The sequence below is a fragment of the Eumetopias jubatus genome, unplaced genomic scaffold, assembly GCF_037043125.1.
Source record: "Eumetopias jubatus isolate StellerSeaLion01/CBP00866 unplaced genomic scaffold, mEumJub1_p1.0 scaffold_14, whole genome shotgun sequence".
NCBI classification, from domain to species: Eukaryota; Metazoa; Chordata; class Mammalia; order Carnivora; family Otariidae; genus Eumetopias; species Eumetopias jubatus.
In genome coordinates, this window is record NW_028274820.1 from 35,867 (window position 1) to 60,187 (window position 24,321).

A 24,321-nucleotide genomic window follows, 5' to 3' on the forward strand; every position below is an offset into this window, starting at 1 on the left:
CTCCCCAAGCCCATCCATTCCTACCCACCCTGAGGCCTCCCCCGGTCTATTCATGACCAGAACCTTGGAACTGGCCAGCACAGCTGGGGAGGGGCCCTAAAGGCTAGCCCATCAGAGCCCTGCATGCCCAGCCTGGCCCCAGGTATCAGTGTGGACAGAACTCTCCTCCTTGGGAACAAAGCTACAGTCTTGCATGCAGGCCTCAGGCAGGCGCAACATGCATGCCAGGCAGGGGAGGGCTGAGGAGGACAGCAGAGGCATCTGCCGATGGCCTGAAGGAGCCACTTAGCTTCCAAAGGCTGTGCTGAGCCAGGTGACAGAGGGAGGCCCAGATTGAGAGCACAGAGACAGACAGCACGGACAGAACCAGAGAGAGGAAAGCTCTGCTGGGAAGCTCGCTCAGAGAGAGGGCAGTGGCAGAGAGGCTCCAGACACATGCTGGTGGAGCCGCACGACTCGGGCTGGCTCTGTTTTCTGGGAGCAATGGGAGCTGTAGCAGGGCTCTCGGTGTGGCGCGACGGGTGGGGGGTGGGGCTGGAGGGATGGGAGGTGCCTACACACCACAGGGCACATGGGGCAGGTGGGAGCAGGCTTGGGGCTGGGCCATGTGACCTGCCCACCCCCCAAGGAGGGAGGCCTGGAGATGTCCTTCAGTTTACCACCTCCTTGCCGCTCAGCCTCCTGGGCTCCTCAGCGATGGAGGGAGGGGGCGTGGGACTACCTGTCCTTACCCTGCAGCAGTCTCTGAAGCCCCAGGAATGACAGCAGAACGCCTCTCCCTGGCATCCTTTCCTTCTTAATGCCACAGCGCCTCCTTCCCGCTGTGGAACTTACAAAGCCCTGGGGATGCTGCCTCCCCAGGCTGACAGGAGCCCAGACCTGGGGAAGTTCTGCATGTGCGGAGCTGAGTGGGGGTTCCTCAGAAGTGCCAGAGGCCCTGCAGGCCCCTATTACCCCAGGCTCAGACCCAAAGGGCTGGATACCTCCACCCTCATCAGGTGCTTATGGGACAGAGAAGCTGAGTGCGGTCCTGAGCCCGGAACAAAAACAGCTTCTGTCTGAAAGGTGGTCTGTCCCCTCATTTCTGGGAAAGAGAAGGAAAGGAAAAAAGGCAGGTGGAGGGCTCCGGCTCCGTCTTCCTGAGCCTCTCAGGGGCTCTCAAGGGGGCACACCTGCGAGCACAAGGGGCAGGTGCAGACACCATCATGGTATCTGTGTCCCTCTGTCTGGGAAGGTAGAGGACATGGCTGGAGCAGAGAAAAGGAAGAAACAGTGAGACAGCAGAGCGGCAGACAGACAGATGGACAAGCCCCGAGAGGAGACGGGAGACCAGCCCCAGCACAGCCAGCCTCGGGGTGCAGGGTCGGGGTCTACCTTGTATGCAACTCGAGCATGGCATTTCTCCCCCGGCCCCAGGGGTGGGGACATGTGTTTCAGCATCTCAAACATGTCATTGTACCTGATGCGCCCACTGGACACCCGGCCCAGGGAGGCAGAGGCAGGGTGGGGTCCACAGGAAGGGGTGCGGCGGGAGGGGGCCGGGGGGAGGAAGCAGACAAGAAAACAGATCCAGTTAACCAGCGTCCGATTACACGCCAAAAGTCAAAATACGTAAAATGAGGGACTTCTCTGCTTGACACGATCCCCTCCTTGCCCCTCCCAGCCTCACCTCCACACTCCAGCCCCACGCAGGGCAGCGGGCAGGGGTGACATCTGAGCTAATGAACATGGAGGGATGAGGAAGGGCTGCATCGGGGCGGCTTTGGGTTGTCAACTTCTGATTTTACACTTTTAGAAACCACAGATAATGCCAAATCAGAAGAGCTGCTTCACCATGCCGGGAGAGCCGGCAGACAGAATTACGTGACTGATGAGGCCGGCCTGAGAACCACGGCAGAAACATAGCTTTCCGTCACGCTCAATTTGCTTCCAAGTTAGCCTAGAGGCTAAAGAAGTGGAGAAAACTCTACAACAAGCCAGAAAACTAGAGCTGGGGGAGCCCCGAGGCTCTAGAGACAAACTTGACCGGTGAGTCCTGCTCCAAGCCCAGAGACACCCTAGGCCGCCCAGGGCGGGGCTGCTGCTGGGAGTCAGGGCTAGGCAGGAAATGGGAGATGGGGGGGGGGGTGGAGGGGGCAGGGGCGTGGTGGGCAGCTGGGGTGGGGTGTGGCTTGGAGCCACTCTTGCACCCTCCTGTCCACACCAGGGGCAGGGCTGGCCCCAACATACGGGACAAGGCTGCGGATCCAGGGAGGTGTCTGGGGGCCGATGACTGTGTCTTCCGAGGTAGACAGGCCACCAGGCCTGCAGCCTCACCTCCACCCCTGGGGACACCTGCCTATGGGACCTGCTTGGGGTCCCAGAGACGAGGTCGGGTTCAGGCCACCCAGGAGAGAAAGGCAACAGCTTTTTCCTGGCAGGCACAGCTGCCCCAGGGCCTGGCCCTCCTCCCAGGGTTCCCAGCCTTGGCTGAGTGGATCGATCCAGAGGTGAAGCAGGAGGGCCCGTCTTTGGGCCTCCACTGCCTCTGTCCTCGCCTCCCTCGGGGACCAGAAGCCCCTCGGTTGTCAGGCTCTTCAGACTGGGAGGGGCCGCTCCTCCTGGCCTGCTTGTGCCCATGCGCTCCTCCTCTGGGGCCCTTGGCCTCCAGCCTGTCTGACCATTAGCCCACCCTGCAGAGCCTGGAGGCAAAGCCGGGAAAGACAGCTGCTTCCTCGGGCACAGGCAGGGCCTGGCCCCCAGCTCCCACCCAGCAGCCGACCCCTGCCCTCCAGGCCCAGCCAGCAAGCTTCGTGTGCACCGCCTCAGAAGGCTGCCTCTCCCCAGCCAGCGGGAGGGGTCGGGAGATCAGATGGGGCACCAGAGCGTCCAGGAGGTTGGAGTGCGGCGCGGGGCAGGGCAGGAGGAAAGAGAGGTGAGGTGTCCTCATTCCCAAACCAGGCAGGGAGTGTGCGCTGTGTTTGCATTTCGGGCAGGGAAGGGTATGTCCCATGGAGGCTCTGAGTTGCAAACCTTATAGGCCAACCTATGAGGGCAGTTCTTCCCTAAGCCGACGGGTGGCGCAATACAACGCAACAAACTGTACGTATCCTCACAATGAACCGGGCAAGTGGAAAGGAAATGTCACAGGTTATGGCAACCAGGGCACGATGAGCCCGTCCCGCCCGCCCACCCAGCCTGCGACAGGAAGAGGAGCCGGGCGGCTGGACAGGCAGCTCCCTGCAGGGAATCCTGGGGCTCAGAAAGCCCCGGGAGGCAGGGCAATCCCAAGACCATTTCCAGAGCCTGACGCGGGCAGGAGGCACACCATACAGAACCAGTGCTGGCCCCTGTCGCAAGCCCCCACTGTGCACGCACTGCAACCACTGGTCCGCTTCCCCCCGGGTCTTGTTCGCCCACCCTCTCTGGCAGCCCCTGCTCTCGCTCCCTGAGTTCTGGAGACCCCACGCCTGGCTCTCCTGACCGTCTCTACCTCCTGCATCTCCTGGAGTCTGCTGGCCCGGCTAAGGACCCCCTAATCCCAGGGTGGGCACCCTGGCCCACACCGACGTTTCTCTTTCCTGTCCAGTCAGCTCCAAGTCATTTCTGCAAAAGAGGGAAGAAAGAGGAAGCCCCACTTTGGCCTCACCCAAGGTGCTTGCTACCTCACTGGACCTAAAGGATCATGACGAAGGGTCTGGAAGCATGGTGAAGCCCCCAGCCCCAATAATCACCCAACCCAATTCACAGCCTGTTCTCTGGCTCATCTTCTCTCTTCCACCATCGAATCCCTCACACGGCACCAGATGGAAAGTGGGGGCACCATACTGTCACTGCAATGCAAAAAACTGTCCTCGCTGTCTGTAAAGCAAAGTCAAAGCTCCTTGTTTATCCCAAATTTCAAGACCTTCTCAACCTGTCCCAGCCGCCCTTCCAGCCCCTTTGCAATGCGTTCTCTTCTGCATCAGACACAATCACAGCCCCTTCCCTTCAGCCCCGGCCCCAACCTCTTCTCTAGAGCTCAATCCATCCTGCCCTCTTCGGTTTGGCTCAAATGCCACCTCCTCTGACTCACCGGCCAGATGGGGTTTCTCCCTCCTCAAACACCCCAGGCTCACACTATGGCTCCTCTGTTCTCCCACAGTCCCGTTGGACTCAGCATCCCGAGAGCACGTGCTTGCTTCACCTACACACCCCTGGTCCCCAGCACACGGCGGATGCTCAGGAATGTTGACTGGGCAGATGGATGAACACAAAGATGAGTAGACAGATCGCTTACAGGTGTGATTGTGATTCTCCTCTCGACTCTCTACCCTTCACCAAGTGAAGCAACGGGGAAGATGGGAGAAGGCGGCACCATAAAGCAACAACCCCACGCCTTCTTCATCTCCCCACAGCAGGCATGTGTGCACGCACATGTGCACATACATACCCATGCACACCTGCGCTCACACACATGTGCACACACAAGCATGCACGCCCGTGTATACCCGTGCACACGCGCATTCACACACGTGCACACATGCACTGCACACACCTGCACACAATCACGTGTGCACGCGCGTACGCATATATACAAACCATGTGCGTGTGCGCACATGTACACATGTATGTCTGCTGCATATTCACACACGTGCACACAAGCACACACACGTGCACATATGCACCGCACTCACATTTGCACACACGCGTGCACGCTCATACGCGTACACACAAACCATGTGCACGTACACCCATGCACACACGCGTGCACACATGCACCGCACTCACACATTTGCACAATCACGTGTGCACACTCGTACGTGTACACACAAACCATGTGCGTGTGCGCACATGCACACATGTATGTCTGCTGCACACATGCATGTACGCATGCCACATGTGCACACAAACACACCCGTGCACATATGCAACACGCACCCACAGAGCCATACACACATATGAAAGCTTGGGAAATTTCACAAAGTTTTGTTGTTCTTTAAGTCTCTCCAAGAACGAGGAGACAGCAGAGTGGCCACCTGGGATATAAAGCGGACCACATCCCTACATCTGCCACGGAGGCTAGGAAGGGCTCAAAGCACCCTCGGTCCTGTGCCCAGGACTCAGTCTCCTCAGCTGCCTCTGCTGGGCCTTCCCCTATCCCCTGCCATCTGGAGGCAGGCTATGTTTTCAGCCCAGGCCACTTGGGAGCAGCAAGTCTGAGTGTTAGTTGCGGGTCACATTTATGCTACTTTTGGACCATGGTCTTGGGTGCTATTTCACAGATGCCACCTCTGGGGTGACGCTTATATTTGCTGTCTACTCTTCCACAGCACTTTCTTTACCCCACTCCCAATGGCCCCTGACTTCCAGAGGCCCCATTTTCAGAACTCTGGATTTGGGAAACAGTCTGAGCCCCCTGTGCACCATCACAAAACCACAGTCTGGCCCAAGTCCATTCCCTGTATGTCCAAATTCTGCTCCACCTGTGGCTGGACTAGGGGAAGCCCTGGGTCTACAGTTCATAAAGATTGGGGGGAAGTCCTCCCCTCTCACAGGCCTGCACTGACTTGCCTTTGTCGTGCACTTATGAACATACTGCCCATACAGCATCTCTGCTTCCCTGCAACACACCCTTTAGAAACAACGTGCCCGGTCCTCCCTTTGGCAGCACATATACTGGAAACAATGTGCCCAGAAACAGCAGCATCTCTTGAGACCACAGTGCAGATGACCCTCCTAGAATGAGCCTCAAGCCTGCCTCACTTGGAGTCTCTCCTGCTCTCTGACCTGACTGGGCCCTCCTGACCAGAGAACCCACACCTACCCCTGAGCCAGAACGACACTGGGCACTGCAGGGCCGATGTGCTGACGCATCAGCAAAATGACAGGACTCTCCGAGGCCACAAAAACGGTCACCTACACCATGAAACATAAATAAATCCATGCTTGTTCTGCACTGCGTGAAAATTATTCAGTTTTCACTACAATGGAAAACACCCGGAGACACTACAGGAATGGAAATGCCCTAGGGTTGCTGGTGCTACCAGTGGTTTCAGGACTTGCCCAGCCTGGGAAGGGTCTCATACAGCATCTTCTGGATCCTCACATGATGGGGTAGGGGCTCCGGGAAGGCTGGATGAGAGGAGGGTGGGGGAGCCCAGCCAAGCTCCCAGGGGCTTGAGGGTCAGAGAGCTCTGGAGCAATCCCCTTGCTGAGCTCCAATTTAGGGAAAAACTGTGGGCAGTAGGGTCCTCACCACGACGACACTGACCATCTCCTCCAGGCCTCTACCACGCAAGGGGTGACCAAACACAGAGCTGTGCGAGGGGGACACGGGCAGGCTGGGAGCCTCGGAGAGAGGAGGTGGGAAGTGGCTACACCCCATCTTCACAGTCTTCTCATTCCCTTCGAGCGTGGGAAGGGACGGATGCCCATCCATTTACTGATGCACTTGGTTCATTCACATTCATGTCTGCTGAGCGCTCACCATGAGCGAGGCGATGAGCCGGCCTGTGCCTTCCCCAGCAGCCAGGTGTCTTGGCCCTTCCATGTCCTGTGTTGGCCTTGCAGAGAGCATGCCCTGAATAACTACTCAAGTATCCGCTTGAGAGAATGAATGAATGAATAAGCAAATGAAGAAGCGAGTGATGAAGGAACAAATGGGCAGATGGTGAGTCCATGCTGCTTTGCTAGTCCCGAGGATAAGAGTATGTGTCCTGGGTGTGCAGGACTCTCCCATGGATCACGGAACACCCTTCTAATGCAAGCCAGTCCCCTCATGACATACTTGCTCTGTCTGGAAACAAACTACCCCTCACTTAATGCAACACAGTAACCCTTTCCCACCATGACCAAAGGGTCTTCAACATACTAGACCCTTCCTGGTAGCTCCTTTAATTTCAGTGACAGTTCACCAAGCGCCCGCTATTTGCAGCCTGGGCTGGGGACACAGGTGCATGTTGGCTCCTGTTCCCAAGAGATGGCAGAGAGGGAGAGGCCTGAGCCCATGGGCGGGAAGAATGTCATTTCTGCCATGAAGGCCTCCAAGTTTCATGAGGATGGTGAGGCCCCAAGGGAAGGCCCTCCTGCTGTGTCCACACCCTCTCCCTTGAGCCCTCCACGCCCCTCATGTGACAGACCTGTGAGACAGTACACTCCCATTTGGCAAGAGACCCGAGCCTCACAGACCCCTTGGAACCTCCTAAGCCTGGACTAAGGGTCTCACAGAGCATTTCTCCGCCCAGGGAGCTGTGTAAGAGCACTGTGGGCATGAGAAGGAGCGTGCCACCTAGAAGGGGACCTGGCACCACCCTCTGCGGACCCCGCCAAAACCTGAAGGGGTTTGACAAAACCTGTGCCACATGACACAGGTCTGAAGCCACCCAGCCCTGTCCCGAGATCCGTGGCACGGACCACCCTGAGGACCACGGAACACGGGGGCCACTCACCACGCGGCCGGGTCGTACTCAGCCCAGACCCGGATGAACTCGTCCAGGGGGTGAGGCCCTAGGATGGAAGAGTCCCGTGTAAGGTACTCAAAATTGTCCATGATCACGGCCACAAAGGGGCTCAACATCTGCAGGACAGGAAGGAGAAGGGGTGACGTAGAGAGACCTCAGCCCGCCCTCTACCCTAGCCCTTACCCTCCAGCCAAAGTCTGTGCGAAACCATCATGGCAGCGGAGGCCACTCTGACTCAGCCAGAGCCCGTCCAGCCCTGCTCCCCCCAGCCTCTGGGCCTCCCCTGCACCACCACCACCACCACCAGCCCCCGCAGCAGCCAGCCTCCTACCCCGGGGTTCTGGTCCCGCAAACTAACCCAGGTCCCTCCCACTCCCTGCTTCTGCTGCCCTACCCTAATTCATGTTGGCACCCCTCCCGCCCCACCTCCCATCACCACCCTCTTCCCCACCTAGCCAGCCTTCAAGGAAAACAGTGACTTTGGAGTTAGTAGTTTGGACTCCAGAGGCCAAAAGCTCACCTTCCTTTTTGTTTAATTGAGTTGAAATTCACATAACATACATTTAATCATTTTGAAGAGTACAACTCGGTGGCTTTAGTGTATTCACAATATTATGCAACCACCTCTCTAGTTTCAAAAATTCTTTTTTTTTTTATTTTTTTTTATTTTTTTTTAAAGATTTTATTTTATTTGACAGAGAGATAGAGAGCACAAGTAAGCAGAGAGGCAGGCAGAGAGGGAGAAGCAGGCTCTCCGCCGAGCAGGGAGCCTGACACGGGGCTTGATCCCAGGACCCCAGGATCATGACCTGAGCCGAAGGCAGCCGCTTAACCGACTGAGCCACCCAGGCGCCCCCCAAATTTTTTTTTTTTAAGATTTTATTTATTTATTTGACAGAGAGAGACACAGCGAGAGAGGGAACACAAGCAGGGGGAGTGGGAGAGGGAGTTGCAGGCTTCCCACGGAGCAGGGAGCCCGATGTGGGACGCGATCCCAGGACCTGGGATCGTGACCTGAGCCGAAGGCAGACGCTTGACGACTGAGCCACTCAGGCAGTAGAGGGAGCCACTCACCTCGTTCTTCTCCAGGCTGCATTCAGACATCACCTGCTCCTCGAAGGTGATGATGATCAAGGCCACAAAGATGTTGACAAAGAAGAAGGGGAAGACCATGAAGTAGACCACATAGAAGATGGACAGCTCCATGCGGTACCCAGGGCCTGGGCCCTGCTCCTCATAGGTGGCGGCCACAGAGTGTTTCAGGACCCTGCACCAAGGGCAAACACCAAGTGTCAGGGGGACCCCTGAGGAAAGGGCCATGGGAAAGTCAAGACCTGTATCACAGGTGAGGCTTGCATATCTGAGCCCAGAGATGGCAAGAGGAAGGGGATGCTCAACACTGCGGGCCCCAGGCCGCTCCCCAGGACCGCAGTCTCCTGAGGTAGACTACCCTCCCTATAGGGCTTGTTCTCAGGGCTGTTGGAGGGCCATCAACGGGAGGTCTCCAGGGACCGGAGGTCCTAACCCCAGGACAGGTGGAGGCCCAGGAGTTCTGCCCTGCCTGCTTCCTCCTGGCTCACACCTGCTCAGGCCCAGCTCACCAGTTCATACCCAGCTTCACCTGCCTTTAGAAAGCCCTGGGCTCCTGGCACAGCATTGAGCCTACCTTCTGAGCGGTGGTCCTCCCAGCCCCAAAGGAAGTCCCCAGTCATCCAGTGTGGCACTGAATACATACATCCCTCTGTCTACCCTTAACTGAGGCCAGAAGGGTAGCACAGGGAGACACCAAATAGACCCATCCTCCCTCTGGCCTTCAGCCACTCAAAAACGATTTTCAGGAGATCACTATGCTGTGTACTTTGTCTTAATCTCATCCTCTTTCCAGGTTGCCCGCCAGAAGGCAGAGCCATGTCTTACCTGGTAGGTGCAAGAGACTATGGTGTATTTGCTGGAAGACTAGAACACAAACAGAGGCAGAGTTTGGGACTCCCTGCCCAAGCTGCCCCTCTGCTATAGCATGATCTGCTACAATGAGCCAGTGAGCACTCACATGGGCCACCCTTCTCCTGTGGACACTGTGAACAGTGTCAGCAGAACCCAGAGCACCCGTACCCGAACCCTAACCCATACCTTAACCCGTACCCTAACCCATACCCTAACCCATACCCTTACCCCTAACCCCTAAACCCAAACCCTACACCCTAACCCTAGGCCCTAACACTAACCCTGGCCCTACCCTAGGCCCTAACCCTAACCTTAACCCTAGGCCCTACACCCTAACCCCTATGCCCTAACTGCTACGCGCTAACCCGTAGGCCCTAACCCCTATGCCCTAATCCCTACACTCTAACCCCTAGGCCCTAACCCCAACCCTAGGTTAGCTCCTGAGTGCTTTGTTCCCTCGGGCTCGCTCCAGAGCAATACCAGAGGACTCACCTTCCACCCAGAAAGAAAGCCCGCCGTTTGGAACTCCGGAAAGGATTCACAGCAGGAGAACGCGGCATGCCCATCCCAGCGAACTCACACTTTCAGCGGTTCCCTGGCCAAAAAGAAGAGCAAGACACTCACGCTGACCCACGCCCTTAACCCCCACCGCCGGGAACCTCGACGCAGCGCTGGCACATCAGGCCTCCCGTGTCCCTATGTCCTAACACTCAGTCGAGGTTGGCTTCTGAGGGGTCAGTCCCCAGAACCTGGCTACAAAGCCCCAAAGATTCGGGACACCCGAGCAGTATCGGGGACTCAGGCTGCCACCCAGAAAGTAAACGCACCATTTGCTCTCCTGAAAGCAATCAGAGCAGGAGGACTCTGAATGCCCATCCCAAGGAATGCACAAATTTTGCGCCCTCTAGCGGCAAACCCTGAGCCTCACAATCAACCTCACCCAGGCCCTCCAGACAAACCCCGGGGAAGCAGGCCACAGTGCTGGTACGTCGGGCCTGCCGTGCCCCTAGGCCCTAACCCTATCCCTCGCTGGCTTCTGAGGGCTCTGGCCCCAGAGGCCTGGCTCTAAAGCCACAGGGGTTGGGGGCACCTGAGCAATACCAGAGGATGCAGCCTGTCCCACAGGAGGAAGCCGCACCGCTGGGAACTCAGGGCAAAGCTTTCCGAGTAGGAGCACTCTGCGTGCCCATCCCGGCGAAATGCCACTTTCAATGGCCCCCTGCCCGCAAACCCTGAGCCTCACTCTCACCCTGACCCATGCCCCCCACTCAGATCCCCCGTCCCCCAAAGCTTGCCCCAGCGGGGGCAGATGAGGGCTGAAACGACCCTAGACCGTTAGCCTATCCCTAGGTTGGCTTCTCAGCTTCTGTCCCCAGAAGCCTGGCTCCAAAGCCCCAGGGATGGCAATAACTGAGCAACACCAGAGGACTCAGCTTCCCAAAAAGAATTCAAAAACACTACTTGCAACTCCGGAGAGCGTTCAGAATACAACTCTGAATGCCCATCCCAGCCAATTCACAAATCTGGCGCCCTCTGGCAGCCGACCCTGAGCCTGACACTCAACCTAACCCACGGCCTCAACTCAGACCCCGGGAAGGTCATCACAGCGCCAGCACATCAGGCCTGTCATGCCCCTAAGCCTAACCCTAGGTTGGCTTCTGAGTGCTCTGTCCCCAGAGCCTGTATCCAAAGCCCCAAGGATTCAGAACACCTGAGCCATTTCAATGGAGTCAGGCTGCCACCCAGAAGAAAAATGCGCCATTTGGAACTATGGAAAGGATTCAGAGCAGGAGACCTCAGCATGCTCAACCCAGTCATAACCCACATCTATTGGCCCCCTGGCAGCACACCCTGACCCTGCCACTCACCCTGAACAATGCCATCAACACAGACCTCTGGGAAGCTCTCCCCAGTGTGGACACGTACAGTTCGCCCTGACCCTAGGCCTTATAAACACAGGTTGGTTTCCTAGGGTTGTGTCTCCAGAGACCTGGCTCCTAAGCACTATAGATGGGGACATCTGAGCAATACAAGAGGACACAGCCGGCCACCCTGGAGGAAACCACGCCAATTGGAACCCCAGAAAGCATTCACAGCAGGAGATGTTTGCATGCCAATTCCAGCGAACCTCAACATTCAGAGGACACCCGGCCACCAACCCTGAGCTTGACACTCACCCTGATTCATGCCTTCAACTCAGACCCCAGCTCGCCACAGTGCTGGCACATCGACTGCCATGCCCCTACAGCCTAACCCTAATCCTAGGTAGGCTTCTGAGGTTTCTTTCCCCAGAGACCTGGCTCCAAAGCCTCAGGGATTCGGGACAGCAGTGCAATACGAGAGGACTCAACCTGCCACCCAGATGGATAACACACTATTTGGAACTCAAGAAAGCATTCAGAGTAGGAAAACTCTGCATGCCCATCCCAGCGTACCCCTACTTTCAGTGGCTGCAAACCCTGACCTTAATCTCACTGTGACCCACGTGGTCAACTCATGCCCCTGGGAAGCATTCCACGGCACAAGCCGATTGGACCTGCCACACCCATAGGCCCTAACCCTTACTCAGGGTTTGCTTCTGTGGGCTCTGTCTCCAGAGGCCTGGCAATAAAGCCCCAGGGATTGATGACACATGGGAAATACCAAAGAACTCAGCCTGCCACCCAGAAGGAAACTCTGCCATTTGGAAACCTGGAAAGCATTCAGAGCAGGAGAACCCTACTTGCCCATCCCAGCGAAACCCCACGTGCAGGGGTCCCCTGGCGGCATACCCTGAGCCTGACACTCACTCTGACCCATCCCCCAACTGAGAGCCCTGGGAAGCATGACACAGTGTTGGCAGATGTGGCTGAAATAACCCTACGCCATTATCCTAACCCTAGGTTGGCTTCTGAGGGATCCGTCCCCAGAGGCCTGGCTCCAAAGTCCCAAGAAATGGGACACCTGAGCAATACCAGGGGACTCAGGCTGTCACCCAGAAGGAAACCGCACCATTTGGACTGCGGGAAGCGTTCAGAGCAGGAGTGCACTGCACGCACATTAAAGCACACCTGCACTTTCATTGGCCCCCTTGCCGCAAACCATGAGCTTCACACTCACACCGACACACGGCCTCAACTCAGACCCCCGGGAAGCTAGCCATAGTGCCCGTAGATTCAGCCTGCCAAGCCCCTAAGGCCCTACCATAACCTAGGTTTGCTTCTCAGGAGTCGGTTCTCAGAGGCCTGTTTCCAAAGCCCCAGGAATTGGGACCACCTGAGAAGGACCAGAAGACTCAGCCTACACCCAGAAGGAAACCTCACCGTTTGGACTCCAGAAAGCATTCAGGGCAAGAGAAACCTGCAATTCCACCCCATCCATCTCCCACATTCAGGGGTCGGGCCTAAAATCCTGGGCATGGCACTCACCCTGACCCATGCCCACAATTCGGCTCCCTGAGAAGCTCACCACACTGTTGGTAGATCGGGCCTGCCACGCACATAAGCCCTAACCTTAACCCTATTTTGGCTTGTGAAGGGTCTGTCCCCAGAGGCCTTCCTCTAAACTCCAGGGATTGGGGACAACTGAGCAATACCAGAGGACTCCGACTGACACACAGAAGGAAATCTCGCCATTGGGAACTCCGGAGGCCCATCCTAGCAAACCCCCACTTTCAGCGGCCCCCTGGCCAAAATCCCTGGCATGACATTCATCCTGATCCACACCCTCAAATCCATCCCCTGGAAAGCCTGCCACAGTGCTAGCAGATCGGGCCTGTCATGCCCGTAGTCCCGAGCCCTAACCCTGGCTTGGGTTCTGATGGGTTTTTCCCCAGAGTCCCGGCTACAAAGCTCCGGGCACTGGGGACACCTCAATAATAGGAGAGAACTCAGGCTGCCACCGAGAAGGATCCTGCGTCATTTGGAACTACGGAAAGGTGTCTGTCCTGGAGAAATCTGCACGCCTATCCCGGCGAACCCCCACATTCCGCTGTACCTCAACAAGAACACTTGACAGTTCAATATGCATTTATGATAAAAACTCTAAACCATCTGGGTATAGAGGGAACACACCTCAAAATAACAAAGTCCATATATGAAAAACTCACAGCTGACATCATACCCAAGGGTGAAAAGCTGAAAACATTTCCACTAAGATCAAAAACAAGACAAAGAGGGCGCCCGTGTGGCTCAGATGGTTAACCGTCTGCCTTTGGCTTGGGTCACAATCCCAGGGTCCTGGGATCGAGTCCTGCATCGGGCTTCCTGCTAGACGGGGAGCCTGCTTCTCTCTCTGCCTCTGCCTCTCTCTCTCTGACTCTCATGAATAAATATAAAACATATTATATAAAAGACAAAAAAACAAGACAAAGATGCCCACTCTCATCACTTTCATTCAACACAGTATTGAAAGACCTAGCCAAAGCATTCAGACAAAAAGAAAAGAAAGAAAGAAAGAAAAGACGAAATCCAAATAGGAAAACTGTCACTGTTTGCAAAGGACATACTATATATAGAATTCCATAGAGATTCCAACAAAACTGTTAGAATCAACAAAATCAGTAAAGCTGCAGGATACAAAGGCAATATACAGAGACCTGTTGCATTTCTTTTTTTAAAGACTTTATTTGACAGAGAGAGACAGGACAAGCAGGGTGAGCAGCAGAGGGAGAGGGAGATGCCGACTCCCCACTGAGCAGGAAGTCCACTGAGGGTCTCGATGACAGCACCCCGGGATGGTGACCTGAGCCAAAGACAGACGCTTAACCGACCGAGCCACACAGGTGTCCCAACTTGTTGCATTTCTGTGTACTGATGACAAACCTTCACAGAGAGAAAATAAGAAAGCAATGCCATTTACAATTGCATCAAGAAAAAAAAAAACCTAGGAGAAAAGTAACCAAGAATGAGAAAGACCTGGTACACTGAACACATGTTGCAAAAGGAAGGAAAAACACATGCATGTTGAGGGGGCGTGTATGGGTCAAAGAAACAGGACGACACAAATAAACGGAAGCATTCGTCCTGCTCATTAACCGGAAGAGTTAATCATGTTCACACGTCCACAGCAACCAAAGCAATCTACAGATGTGATGAAATCCCGATCTGAATTCCAGTGCCATTATTCAAAGAAATAGAAGACAGTCCTAAAATTCATATGGAATCACAGAAGACACCAAATACCCAGAGCAACCTGGAGAAAGAAGAGAGCAGGAGTCACCACACGCCCGGATTTCAAGCTAGATTACAAAGCTGTGCTCATCAAAACTGTATGGTGCTGACATAGAAACAGACACACAGGTCAATGGAACCGAATAGAAAGCTCAGGAAATGATAATCACAGCACTTTGGGCAAAGTGTACTCATTAGAGTCAGTACATTAAAGGTATATTTAGACTTAGCTCTGATATAATTATTATTAACTCTGAACGAGAATTAATATTTATCTCCTGTTTCAACAGCTGATTCCAATAAATGCATTTCTTTAAACTTGTTTTATATAAACACATATTATTAAATAAGAGTGATTTAGAATCCACGTTTTTAAGAAATATTAAAATCACTTTAATAAACCTATCAGGGAAAAGAAACAGAGATATCAATCATCACAACTGACAGCATCACAAAAGACAATCAGACACAATCTCTGATCTGATGGAAGAATATAACATTTTGAGTAGTTCTGCCCAAATGTTAAACCTGTTGAAAGCTATAAATCCGGCAAGTCATTTACAAAAACACACGAGAGAAATGTCCTAACAAATAGTATGAACATGTAATCAATAAAGTCCACACTGCATATATTCCAACAGGAAAAAATACTTTCCCAAAAAATAAACTGTAAAACAAAAAAATGAAGGAGGAGGAGAAGGAAGAGGAAGAGGAGGAGAAGAAGAAGAAGAAGAAACCTGAGAAACTAACCCACACATGTATGGCCTTAACTTACGACACAGGAGCAGAAAATATACAACGGGGAAAGGACTGCCTCTTCAGTGAACGGTCCCAGAAAACCGCACACTACATGCAGAAGAATGGAGCTGGATCGCTTTCTGACAGCACACACAAAAATTTTAAATGGATGAATGACTTGAATATAAGACCGGAATCCATAAACCTCCGAGAACAAAACACAGGTAGTGAGTTTCTCGACACTGGTTTTGGCAAAGAGTCTTTTAGATCGGACACCAAAGGCAAAGGCAACAAATGCAAAAATAAACAAGGGGAACGACATCAAACTGAAATTTCTACATGGCAAAAGAAACCATCAAAACTTAAAAGGCAACCTACCCAATGAGAAAAAAAAATCTGCAAATCATATGTATGAGAAGAGGCTAATATCCAAAATATACAAAACACTCATACAAATCAAAACAGACAAAAAAACCTGTATAAAAAATGGGGAGAATATGTGAATACTTTCCAAAGATGGCACCCAGGTGGTCAAAAGACACAGAAAAAGTTGTTCAACATCACTAATCGTCGTCAGGGAAACCTAAGTCAAACCCGTAATCCGCTATCTCCCCACACCTGTCGGGATGGCATTTGTCCCAGAGACAGACACCAGGTGTGGTCAAGGGTGTGCAGAAAAGGGGACCCTGTGCACTGTTGGTGGGAATGTACATTGGTACAGCACCTGTGACAAAGAGTATGGAGGTTCCTGGAAAAATGAATACAACTACCACATGACCCAGTGATTGCTCTGGGTGGATTTATTTGGAGAACACAAAAACACTACCTCAAAAAGATAGATGCACTCCCATGTTCACTGCAGCATTCTTCACAGTAGCCAGACATGGAAACAGAGACCTTGGGAGCATTATGCTAAGTAACTCAGACACAGAAAGACAAATACCAGATGTTCATGGACGTTCCACATGGAAAAAAAAATACTGAATGCACAGATACTGAGAACAGATTGCTGGTTGCCAGATCCAGGGATGGGGGAGGAATGGGGGAAGGTGGTCAAAGGCACAATGTTTGGGCGCCTGGGTGGCTCAGTTGGTTAAGCGACTGCCTTTGTTGGCTCAGGAGTCCCGGGATCGAGACCCACATCAGGCTCCCGGCTCAGCAGAGAGTCTGCTTCTCCCTCTGACCCTCTTCCCTCCCGTACTATCTCTCATTCTCTCTCTCTAATAAATAAATAAAATCTTAAAAAAAAAGGCAAAATGTTTGAGTGATAAAATGCATAAGTCATGGAACGTTCTGTGCAGCATGGAGACTAAAGCTAACCCTGCAGGATGGCGTACAGGTTCCCCCGCTATTTGAAAGTAGTTTCCTTCCTTCCTAGGAAGGAAACCTCTCACAGCAAGAATGGTGTAGACCAAAGGAGGAATTACCATTCATTTCTACAGAAAAAAATAGCGTGCTCAGGCTCCAAAAATGACTTCTCTTTGGCTTTTCCTAGGCCTCGGGACACGACTTCCTAACAGATGCCCAAAATAAATGGAGATGAAGCACAGCAGATGCTCACAGACACAATTCAAAGTGCTGGGGGCTGGACGTGGAGAGCGGTTCCCAGGAAAGACCTGGTTGAGGTGCACGCTGCCCCTGCAGCGGCTCCCCGCAAAACAGATGATGAACGCAATGCTCACTTTTCGACTTTTTTCATAAGAGCAAAATCCTCTTCAGGATTCCTCCTGTTATTGAAGCTGGGTAATGAAACAGACCTTTAAAAAAAAAAAAAAAAAAAGCCATGTGTACCGTGAACTTTTAAAAAGTGGGGGATATTGTACTTGAAAGTCGCTGAGGGAGTAGATGTTAACTGTTCTCCTGGACACGCACATCAGCAGATCCACCGTGAAAGGCACCTTCCTGAGCATGCGGAACACGGACGACCTCCTACCCCCAGAAACCTCCTCCTTCTCCTCGCTCAGGACAACCAGCCACAGCTGGGAGTTACCCCAATTCCTCTTTCTCCCATTCCCAGTATCTAACCCATCAGCAAATCCGGTGAGCTCCTTCTTAAACGTACCCAGAATAGGACTGACCACTCCTTCCAAGGCCACCTATCTGGTCCACACTAGAGGCCATCTCTTGCCTGAGTTCCTGGAAAAGCTTCATCATGGACCTCCCCTGCCCATCCTCAATCCTCTGTCATCTGTTCTCAACACTGTAGCCAGGATGGCCCAGTGAAACAGGGTCCCATGGGGTCACAGCACTGCAATGGCTTTCTGTCTCCCTCTGTCACCTCCCTGAGGTGATGTCCTAAGCTGTCTCCCGTGGCCACAGGGCCTTCTTGCTACTTCTGGACATACCTGGTACGCTCCTGCCCCGGGACTTATACACATGCTTTCCTTCCGTTTAGAATGCTCTTGATGTGATATCACTCACCTTCTTTAGATCTTGACTCAAGGATCACCTTCCCAGTGAAGTCCCACCTGGCTCTATGTGAATAGCAAGCACCACCCTTACCTCCCCTGCAGCACCCCAGCCCCGTCTCCTGCTCCGTATTTCCGTAGCAGTTATCACAGTCACCAGTCCATCTCGGCAGGGCAGAAACGAAGGCCTACACTGACGCTTTCACCACTGACTCCCTCCGATTTCCTGGTCCAAAGCCCCGGGGGAAAAGGTGCCCCAGGGCTCTGGCACAGCCAGGATGCCAAGGACCAGGGGTCCATCGACTGCACCCTGAACACTATCAGGAAAATGAGCCACACGAGGAATCCACCTGCCCATGAGACCTGAAGCCAGACACCTTCCTCAATTACAGGTGAGCACTCACACTTCCTCTCCTTGCCTGAGGTGCTCATCTGAGAAAGCTGAGCAGAGACCCATCCCAGGATCCAACTCTCCCTCTGGCCAAGGTCCTGGGAAACAGACATCTCTCCTCCCTGCACCAACCACCTGGGATTGACGTCCGGAATACTCCGGCGGTCAGGCAGAGTGGTGCACCTGTCCCTCTTTCCTGCAATATCATCACAAACCAGGCTGTGCTGCACATTTTCCAGGAAGGAGCCTGCAGCGGCATCAACAGGCCGACCAGGCTCGGCCTCAGTCTCGCACATCAGGCCCCATGCAGAAGTAGAACTGCACGGATACTGGTGTCCTGTGTGGCCTCGGAACCTAACGGCAGGAGCTGAGATTTCAGTTCCAGATGAAAAGCGACCTCTTGCACACAGCACAGGAATGTGGAGAGGATTTCTCAGGGGTGGGGCTCTGGAAGAACTGCTTCTGCTGACTGAATTCACACACACCAGGCAGAGGACATCTGCTGTGCCTCCTCTGAGGAAGCAGGGGCACAATGGGCAAGAATCGATAATGCTGCCTGTGGGCTGCTTCCCACCAACCACCCTGCTGAGCCGAGGGCTCAAGCACTAAACAGGAAGCAACTCTCTCATCACATCTGCAGCAGGAGGGCTGGCCAGGGAGTACAGCCCAGTCCCTGTCCCTGTAGCAAGCTGGCCTGTCCATCATGAGCGACGGTCCACCACCACGGCATCACAACCTCCCAGCTATCTGATCCGACTACCCTGCCAGGCTCAGACCTGCTCACACAGTGAGTCATAAGACCCAGCGACGTCTTTCCACTGCAACTCAATGCTTCTCACAGAGAAGCAAACTCCAGCCTCACAAATGTGCTCACCATTAGCTCTGGAATTCCCTGGGTGGCGTCTACACTGGCCCACACAGGTGTCCCATCCAGACCACTCCACAAGTACCCTAGGGTTTCAAGCCACTTTCAAACTGCCCTTAGAAAGGCAGGAACTAGCTCGATTAGGCACACCAGCCAAGTGACTCGATGTGCTGGAAACTCGGACAACATCCTCGCTGAACACCAAGGCTTCCAAGTCCAAGCTTCAAACCTTCGCTCACTGGGCATTGAGCACCATGTCGGCATCAACACTGGTCTTGCAATTCACTTGTCTCCCATTCCTTAAAATCAGAAACCAAGCTCCAGTCACCACTCTATTTTCCCTCCAGAAAAAATAAGGCAAATGACAGAATAAAACACTATGTGTGCACAGCACACTTCTAATCGAAATATAATTCCTTGGTCTTTCTCATACGGGCAGCCCTACATTACCCATACTAATGAGAGAGGCCACGAGTTCAATCATTATATATATATATATATATATTTGACCTTGTGTTTTTCTTTACGATATTTGTATCTCAAAGTCAATGTCTATATTGTTTTCTCAAAATAATAATAATAATAATAATAATAATAATAATGACATGGTCACATAAGGGTCTGGATCTCCATAGCCAAACAACATGGCTTGGTCCAGATAAGGATGAAGACACTACCTCAGCCCACGAAGTGAAGCCCTTTCCCTCAGGGATCCCGACATGCCTCACAGTATGATGAGTTCCTTTGCTACGTGGAGTTGTCCGAGTACAAAGGATGCAGGCACCCTCCAGGATTCCTTCCATTTTCTTCACAAATTCCCCAGCTCAAGTCACAAGTGACTCACCGGGTCAAGCTTCCAGAGCCCAGGATGGGCCACCAGGTAAGCAGCCCCCTCAGGGAAGGCTAACAGGGGGCTCGATTTCCGTTGGGAGCACGATGCACCACTCCACGAGCTCCTGAAAAACCTACACTCCTTCTCCATGTGCCCCTCTCACAAAGGGCAGGGCACCTTGTTACAGCTCTGAGGCTGTGTTTTACTTTAAAACATGATTTCTAGTATCGGAATGTGGTTCATGGAAGAGGAAAACATGAACACCCACCAAGCATTCTCATAATATTTCGGAAGATTATTTTCCCACTGTTTAATTAAATCGAGATATAAAAACACACAGATAGCCCCTTCCACTAGCAGGTATGATTCACTTTGGTGATGGAAAGAAGAGCAGGAAATAAAAGAGTAACAGATGTTCCGATGACCCGTCATTTCCATAATCAAAATTTTGAAACTTCACACACACACTCAAAGAAAGAAGCTCAAACAAACGTCTTGGCCTGGCACCTCTGAGACGTCTGAACTGGAGTGACAGGGACAGACGATGATGTCGTGTATGTTGGGTGAGGCTGGTGGCACAGAAGAAGGTGCTCGGCCAGCTCTCCACCTGGGCCTCACCTGTCCTCGGCCAGGAACCTCCTCACGGCCCTCCACCTGTCACCACTCTCACTTGGGAGACCCAAAGCCACCCCTGGAGCCCGCCCTGCCGACACCCTTCTGCTCGATGCACTCAGCTCTCCTCTGAGACCCCTGTCAGCTTTACCCAGACCTGGAACTCCCCCATCCGCTGCACAGCTCCAGGACTCCCCTCTTCTTCCAAAATGACACTGGCCCAAGGCTTTCATGAGAAAGGTGGAAGGCTACCCAATGAATGGTTCACTACTTTCCCCTTCTGTTGTATTTCTCTCCAATTACCTTCCTACCTGGGCAAACTGTAAGGAACGTATCAATGGGACATGGACATGCTATGAGACCTGCTTCTTTCATTGCAGCCTTCTGAGGACTCCTTGTACAATAAAACACCGTATCCTATGACGGGGGGGGTTAAAACCTTTATTCACAGAATAACACAGCCCAAATCACCTCATTTTTAATTGCTCTTCATCAGGCAGAACAGTTTCTGTGGAAAAAGCCTTTCCATAGATATTAGATGCCAGCAATTTCATAAGGAGTCAATGGAAGCTCTGTGGGATAACCTGACTCACCTAGGGTCAGGCAAACAGTTCCAGAACTCAACCCAGTGCTCCTGACGCCAAGCCCCTTGATGCCACCAGCATCCAGAATTCTCAAAGACTCTCCTTCTGACTCCACCACCAAAGAAGCTACAGAGAAAATCAGCATGTCAAAATATCTAGATGACACATATAGAAAAACTAGAAAGTCAAGCTCAACTTTTTTTTTTTTAAAGATTTTATTTATTTATTTGACAGAGAGAGACACAGCGAGAGAGGGAACACAAGCGGGGGGAGTGGGAGAGGGAGAAGCAGGCTTCCCACGGAGCAGGGAGCCCGATGCGGGGCTCGATCCCAGGACCCCGGGATCATGACCTGAGCCGAAGGCAGACGCTTAATGACCGAGCCACCCAGGCGCCCCTCAAGCTCAACTTTTAAACAGTAAAAGGCTGCTTTGAATAATTTTGATTTTTCCCTCGACCCTAATTGTAACTCTTCTGATGAAAAGACTAATCAATTATGAAACATCACCTTTGACAAATGACAAGACATCATCCGAGTCTGTATCCTACGACAAAAAGCCAACTAACTCTAGATGCTGGCCACTCAACCATATCCTAGGCCCAAATGAATAAACGCTGTTAGATGAAGGAACAAATGATATGTTAAAAACACACAAAGAGTAAATTTCACCTTCCCTTTCTAATAAAGGTTACTTCTAGGAAACAGATAATCAGAATCTATTTTGTAAGCAGTAAGTGAATAGAGAAAATGGGATCCCCTGCACCTGCAATCTTCTACCTGCAGGGAAATTAACTAACTCCCGCACCAAATGGAGAATGCTGACAGCTACTGAAGTTTTACTTCATGGCTCAACTAGAGAAAAGAGGAAAGCCCAGGAGGTTTGGGGTTCACGAGAGGTTTTACCTCCTGTCCTGACATGATGATGACACTGTGCCAAATGGACCTGCTGCTTTCTCTGAACGCTGACGTCCTGTGACAAGCTGCATCACTGACTCACATGCTGATGTTCAGAACTTCAGGTCTCCTGGAGCCAGAGCAGAGAAGTGCTGTCGGGTGGGGATGAGAAGGCACCTCCGACCTATGGCCTGCAAACCTGCTCCGGTTTCTGGGAGAAGGGGAAACACATGCTTGTTTTTTAAGTAGTCATTATCTTCATTCTAGTGTAGACCAATGACTTTGACATTTTTGGAAAAGCGAAATTACTCTTCCAAATGAACACCTCAACTCATCTGTTCCTCATGCAACTTGAGTGGAGTCTGGTTTACTCCAGCCTCCAGGCCGCCACCTGGAGGATCCTCCTGCACCACCCAGTCAGCCCATTACCACCATCCCCAGGGGACACGGGGCACAATGCTGAAGTTGGGGGACGACTCTGGGGCTTGTTGCCACCGCACCTGTGCCTGGGGGAACAGGGGACACCCTGCTGAACTCGGGGTGCTGCTCAAGGTCCATTACCTGCACTGTGCCAGGGGACAGGGGGCACCCCACTGAAGTTGGGGACTGTGTGCGGTCCTTACGTGCACTCTTCCAGGGGAACGAGGCAAACCCTGAAATGTCCGCAACCCATCCCACAAAAACTCGGGTGAGCGGGGCCCTGGAGTTCACGGGGCTGGGGGATACCGCCAGTTGAAGGGCTTTCAAGGGAAAAAGAAAACTCATCTGAGTTCGCGGGATTAGCTCGCTCCCCGCCGCCTTCGAGAACCCCCAACTCCCATCCAGGGCGCACCCTGCCCCCGGGACCCCCACCCCAGCCCACAGCGCGCTCTCACCCAGCCGGGAACGCCACAGGTGAACTCTCTGGGAGCGGGCCCAGCTGCCAGACCTCTGCAACCCCCGGGCAGCTCCGGGTCCTCCCGCAGAGGTAGCTCCACCCCCACGCGGTGACTGGTCGGGGAGGGTGGTGCCCCGAGCCCATTGGATGCCGCGCCTGCCTCTACCGGCCAACCCGCCCTCACGCCCGCGGCTCCCCGCGACCGCAGGTGGTCCAGGAGGCCCCTCCTCAAGCCAGCACCTGGCTGGGCGGCGCAGGCATGGGCGGGGGTTATGGGCGGGGTCCGCCCCAGGCACACACCCGGCCCATTCCGCGGACGCCTCGGGCTTCAGACCACCCCCAGAGCCCTGCCCCTTCCCTTCCTGCACCAACCCTGCCTGCAGAGCTGTTCCTGGCCCCCCGCAAGGTCAGCCACACTCGGACCTTCCGAGGCTTTGGGCTTTAGGAAATGCAATGGTTTCACGCATTTCCAAGGCAGTTTTAAACCCAAAAAGTAATTCTCTAGGCGGGAAGAGCTTCACTGTCTGGTCTCACCCATGGAGTGGATAGTGCTTCTTGGACCTTCAAAGCATCCTTGTAGGATGAGCCCGTTTATGCTGGAATATATATATACATATGCTTGGTTCTGCAGGGAAGCTCCAGGATGAAGAACAGCCGCCCTTCTGTGCTGTTGGAGTCGTGAACCAGGAACATTTATTTTTCACTTAAAATGAAAACGTATTGTTATTGTCGACACTAAATGAGCAAACTCTTTTAAACAGCTGAGAGAGAAAGGAAGAGAGTTTTATTCAAACCCACCGCAGGACAGCTGCCTGGGAGACACAATCTCCAGAAAGAAGGGAGTGCTCCGGGGAAGGAACATCTGGGGCAGGTTTATATATTTGTTCTGTGTTGTTTTACATACAGAGTTACACATCGTCATGAGGGAGAACGTTCCAGAAACTTATAGACTTCTTCCTATGCTTTCCGTTTGTGCAAGTCGGTATGACTTTAATCTTATGGGAGCCAGAGAGGTTCTTCCGTTTTTCTTATCTTTATGTTTGCAATGGCATTTTTGGGTTATCTTCTTCTGGCATATTCTGGGTTCTTCTCAAACCAGATGTACAATATGTGCTTGGGACAGAAATAGGACCCACGCTCTGAGGTTTTGCCCATTCGGAACTTGGTAAAATGTTAAAGGATAGCTTCTCTGGGAGCCCAGGATCCGGGCCCATGGATGGTAAAAGATTAAAATTTCCATTATCATTAGAATTACTACTCAAGGGAGGAACTTGAGACAAAAGGACCTTTAACGATAGTACCAAGAAATCAAAATGATGCCTACAGAAGTTTACCTGTTCCATGGTCCACACGGGTAACAGAGGGGTTCAGAGACGCTGGGCTCCTCCCCTTCTCCTGCCCAAATCTCTGAAGCACACAGATAACTTAAAGTCAGAATTTTAGAACTGCTAGACATCTTAGAGATGTCTGGCACCATTCCCTTAGACTACAGAATAAAACAGAGTAGCTCATTTTCACAGCACTAATGGAAACATGAAGTGCTCCTAAAGCTTGGATACACTGTCTCAGTTCTTTCCTTGCTGATTTTGACTAATGTAAGTCTTA

At 52.8% G+C, this 24,321-nt stretch overlaps 1 protein-coding gene across 1 annotated transcript in view; it reads right to left on the minus strand.

Annotated features, from left to right (window-relative positions):
- Window positions 1-22,879, minus strand: part of LOC148162480 (voltage-dependent N-type calcium channel subunit alpha-1B-like) — a 33,955-nt gene extending 11,076 nt beyond the window's left edge. Inside the window, exons 1-5 of the mRNA XM_088018668.1 lie at window positions 22,715-22,879; window positions 21,849-22,050; window positions 9,858-9,960; window positions 8,496-8,688; window positions 7,410-7,537 (exon numbers count right to left, since the gene is read on the minus strand). Of these exons, the coding sequence (XP_087874794.1) occupies window positions 7,410-7,537; window positions 8,496-8,688; window positions 9,858-9,931 (395 nt within the window). The 5' untranslated portion in view covers window positions 9,932-9,960; window positions 21,849-22,050; window positions 22,715-22,879. The remainder of the gene's footprint in view (window positions 1-7,409; window positions 7,538-8,495; window positions 8,689-9,857; window positions 9,961-21,848; window positions 22,051-22,714) is intronic.
- Between the last annotated feature and the right edge of the window lie 1,442 nt (window positions 22,880-24,321).